The sequence below is a fragment of the Branchiostoma belcheri genome, unplaced genomic scaffold (assembly GCF_001625305.1).
Source record: "Branchiostoma belcheri isolate BF01 breed outbred unplaced genomic scaffold, Haploidv18h27 scaffold186, whole genome shotgun sequence".
NCBI classification, from domain to species: Eukaryota; Metazoa; Chordata; class Leptocardii; order Amphioxiformes; family Branchiostomatidae; genus Branchiostoma; species Branchiostoma belcheri.
Genome location: NW_017803335.1, coordinates 145323 through 150393, shown reverse-complemented (window position 1 = coordinate 150393; position 5071 = coordinate 145323). Strand labels below are relative to the sequence as shown.

At 39.1% G+C, this 5071-nt stretch overlaps 1 protein-coding gene across 1 annotated transcript in view; it reads left to right on the top strand.

Annotated features, from left to right (window-relative positions):
- Positions 1-4545, top strand: part of LOC109467644 — a 12683-nt gene extending 8138 nt beyond the window's left edge. The window contains exon 2 of the mRNA XM_019765681.1: positions 4289-4545. Within this exon, the coding sequence (XP_019621240.1) occupies positions 4289-4479 (191 nt within the window). The 3' untranslated portion in view covers positions 4480-4545. The remainder of the gene's footprint in view (positions 1-4288) is intronic.
- Positions 4546-5071: the final 526 nt, after the last annotated feature.

Sequence of the window (5071 nt, the reverse complement as noted above, 5' to 3'; positions counted from 1 at the left end):
AGTGCTAGTGAAACATTGTTCAATCAGTTTTTCCAACTCTGACATGGAAAATATAAGTGTCATCATGCAAGTTCCACTTTGTTAAACTCTATTGTATAAGTTGCATCACTAGAGATTGCCAAAGTCTAAAAAAAAATAAAATTCCATATATATAGCTACCCAATTTTTTTCAGGACTGAAATAGGAAACACACCATTTTTTTCCTAGGCCTTAATGGGAACTTGCTGGTGGCTGGGGCATAGCTCTAGTCCACAGTCACACCGGGATGTGCAATACCGTTTGCTCTACCCTCAGGTACTTGTTATTCTGTCTTTTAGTTTGTTCTCTCAGCTACTTACATTATTCATCTACACGGGCACCTCTGCAGACTTCTTGGCTACGATACTGTACTCTAAGTCCAGCCAGGTTTGTCCGTTCACTTGTATCCTGACATTGTGATGTATACAAGAACTGGGCACGGTCATTTGGTTAGGGGAACCTGGAACTAGTGTGAGGTTTGAAGTCACTTGTAATGGTATCATCAGATTTTTATTTGCTGCATTGACTGTTACCAGCTATGAAGTATAAAATAAATAATGGCAATGATTTCTGAACAGTTTTTAGTATGAAACGTACGTCTCAAAGTCTGAAGCTTGCTGCATGTATGAAGACCTGCATGTCATGCTACAGTCAGTGTAAATCTAATATTAATATCATTCAGGAGATATGCAACAAACAAACATTAAATTACACTGCCCTACATAATGATGATGATGATGAATGATGATGGCATACTGTAATTCACGATTTGTTCGCTGTACTTTTACGATCCTGGTTTGCTCGGTCACTTCTGTACCACAAACTTATGATTACCGTGAACAAATGATTCGCAACTTTGTTCTGCACATGCCACCACTGTGAACATTTAGTTCATTTTTCTCAGACTGCGAACCTTTGCTACCGTGAACATCAAGTGAATTACAGTAACTGTCAGATGTAGGAAAGTGCCATTATTATTCCCTGCATGAGAACATGTATTAGTGTCATGGCAGTTGTGTTGGACTCTTGAGTCATTTATTATTCTTTCTCTTTCCGGCATCAACCCTGACAACCGACTGGTCTGCCCATTCACTACATCATGGTAATTCATTCATTTAGCTCATCTAGATCTCTGCACTGGCCGCACAGATTCATAACGATTTGGGCAGAATTATCCAAGTATATTTGCACATATAATCTAATGGAAAATGTTATCTCTTAGTATCAGCTCTACCATTGCGATAAATAATGTAAAGGTTTAATTTTGACCAATTTGCATGTATCAGTACAGTGAATGAAATGGAAGTAAGTAGAAATTAGTACAGTCAAACTTGTCTAAGACAATCACCCAGAAGAGGAAAAGTGGTCTTCTGAGACAACCAGTTGTCTTATACAAAAAGCCTGACAACAAGACAAGACAGATACAGATTCCAAAGCTCATGTCCTTTGATACAGACTAATAAGTACACTGTACATCAAACATGTTACATTTTTTTTTTTTTTTTACTTCAGAATTCACCTCAAAACAAGGCTCGTGAGAGCCACTTACATGTTTTGGGTTACAGTGATGACTGCGTGGTCAGATATTTACAGTGATGACTGCGTGGTCAGATATTTACAGTGATGACTGCGTGGTCAGATATTTGTTCACCCTTGTTCACCCTTGTTCACATGTACATACTAGAGAGCTAACAAGAGTTCCACGACCTCACACCTTTGCCAAATGATGATAACCCTTCTGGTTGACGAATTATACAATTGTAATCATTGATTTCGCAAATATGAGCCTCATTTGCATGGATTATATCAGTTGATCATATTCTCCACCCAATGACAGCCTTATCTTAAACAAAAAAGGCTATTCTAGCACTTCCTTATAAATTATGCATATGGGGTCATGATTTGAATAAATTATATTTATTGATGTTCACTTAACTTCCAAATGTGGCAAGTATGAGATTCACAGCAATCACAACTATGGAGTTATAACAATTTCCCATTAATTATGCAAATTAGCTCCTGATTTGCATAATTGTCATCTGATTATGTCAAGCATCACTTCAGCTACCCACATACCAAAAATCACGACAATCCGTCAACCGGTTCTTGAATTATCCTCCTTCGAAGATTTTCAACAAATGCTCCTGCAGTTCCAGAACAAGCCGCTAGGGGGCCCAAACTCATATCACTCCTTCCCTCTTACCATCCAAAATTTGTGACCCTCTAGGTCTCATCAAGACCTACCCACATACAAAGTTTCATAACAATATGTATAAAGCTTAATGTTAAAGAGTTATGTTGTTCACAAATAGATAGACAGACGGTAACTACATGTATAAACAATGTATTCATTTAGCCTGGAAAAATTATGGTTTCTTGTCTGTTTTGGAGCAATGCATATTACCATTGCATGCTTGAAAATGACATGGTCATTGTAAAAAGATCTAGACATTCGGCAATGTCCAAATAGTTCCCTTTGCGGTCGCTTCGTGGTTGGCTGTAGGAATCAGGAACCAGAAAAGGCAGTTGTTATGGCCAGATGGCCGGCTTATAGAGGTGGTTGTTTGGCAAGTTTGACTGTGCATGGGTATGACCATGATATAGATTTAATTTGGGATGTAAACAAGTCTAGAAGTACAGATGTACATGTTGTGAGTTATCACATGTGTAGAATGTGTGTATGACTATGAGCAAAAAGAAAATGAAAAAAAACTGAGATCTAGCAAGAGTAAGAAGATTCAGTAATGTAAAGTCCTGGCAATATGAGATCAGGGCTCTACAATGTAGCCAGCATTCATTTTTCTGTCAATGGACCTATAACATTATAGTACGTCACAGTGTGTTTACCACAATAATGCCGGTCAATCGACGTTTATATTGTACAGGGGTGCGTAACGCGGTGTGTGTTTGAGTAGCGTATAATATAAGGCCCTTATACAGTACTACTTTCGTCTACTGTCACAACTAAATCACCCATTACGGCATGTAATGCTGTGTCAACAAAACTAGACCCAGCAAAAATCAAACTTTGAAATGATCTTTATTCTTAAACTGACCGTTCTAGAATGTTCTTTAGAATAGGTAAACTGTGACGTAATAATGTGATAGGTCCATTGCAGGAACTTTGTATGTGAACTTAGACACTGGCATCTGGCATGGCTGTCTACCTGCAGCAAAATGACAAAGTCATGATAAATCCCAGATAAAATTGATATTGATGCTAGAAACAAATTTATCATATCCTGAGATTTAGATTTGAAACTCAAGATTGTGTCCATTTAGTTAACTGGATAATGAAGGTATATTACAGCTAAGCACTCACAAAGATAAAGGAGACACACATGCACATCAGTGAAAAAAGAAATATTGGACATTTTTTCACTGATGCTCATTTCTTTCAGATGCCTCTCTGCTGTCTTGACTGTCGCTCCATTTTCACTTACATATAGTCATTATACTATTTATAGTGCCACTAAAGAAAAGGCCTTGCACCATCTCATTTTAACACTGTCGAAGATCAGCTGACATTTAATATCTAAAAAATCAACAGAAAATGAACTAACTATTCATGGAGTGCCAAAATCAATTTGGATTTGATTAGTTACTTCTTGGTACATGTATACCTGCATGGCCCAGCATATTTTGGCACACCCTTGATATGATTTTAAGCAGTTGTCTATGTAGAGCCTGAGTCACTACACAAGTATAACCTCTGAAAGTATTACATATAACTTATAAGTATTGTATTGTCTTCACTGCTTCCCTTGTCCCTCCTTCCTGTTTTGTTTTCCTGACATCACCTCTCAAGTTTAATTTGAATGTTAAGGCAGGTTGACTAGTTGATATGTTAGACAGAATGAATAGCATTCACAGTAGACATGTGTTTAATGACAATGATTAATCACTACAAATGTAACTCCATGAATGATGTTCTAGGTGAGATATTAGGGTTTTCCTTTTTTTTTACACAAGCGGTGAAGACTCTCATCTAATTACATTTCGATGTCTATCAGACACCTTCTTCAGAGCTTCTGACTGGAGTTCTGCTTCTCGCCACTATATGTAGTCGATGTAGGTGGCGCTTTTGCAGCGAGAGCACAATCCCAAACATGGGTAAGTTTGTGGGTAAGTTTGTATCCTCTTCCAGTCAGAAGCTCTGAGGAAGGTGTTTGATAGACTTTTAGCAGATGGGAGTCTATACCGGTTGAGTAAAAAGAAAACTGTTTTACCCGACCGTGTGTTTCACTGTTCCCTACTGTTTGTTCCACAGCTGCTCTTGTCAACCCCATCACTGGTGAAACCTACGCCTCGCCTGACTTCGACCCTCCCCACACCACCAACGGGACGGCTAACGGCTGCGGTGAAGATGAGAACCCCCTGGACGGGGAGACCCCCGCGGAGAGGCCCAGCACCAAGGTGATGCAGCCGCCTGGAGGGGGCTCCCAGATAACACTGGGGTGAATCGCCCCCAACACACACACACATGGAGACATAGGCTTGGCATGGAATCTCTGTTGTAACCACTCCTGTAAATAATTTCATCAATTTATTTTTACATAATCAATCCTTCTCTCACCTTACATGTGGGTGTCTATCAGACATCTTCCTCACTGCTTCTGACTTGAGTTCTGCTTCTTGCTGCTATATTGTAGTCAAAGTTGGTGGCGCTTTTGTGTAAGAACACAATCCCAAGTTTGTATCCCCCCATGTCCTGGTTCATACTGGGGTTGGTGAGAAGCAGTACTCCAGTCAGAAGCTCTGAGGAAGGTGTCTTACAGACATTGAAATGTAGACAAGTTGATCTACTGCTTGTGTATAACTATAAGAAAACCCAATATCCTATAGAATATTGTTCTACCAACCTGATGAAATTATTTTTGGGAGTCGGTTGTACTCTATCCAGAGATGAAAGATGTGTTACTGATGTTGTAAGAGTTATTGACAGGTACAGCTGAGGTCTAAGTGTTCAGCATAGTGGTGAATTGTTGCAGAGGGTCCATTTGAAGGCTTATAGCACATCAGTATTGATATAGTAAATGCTGCATCAACTAAT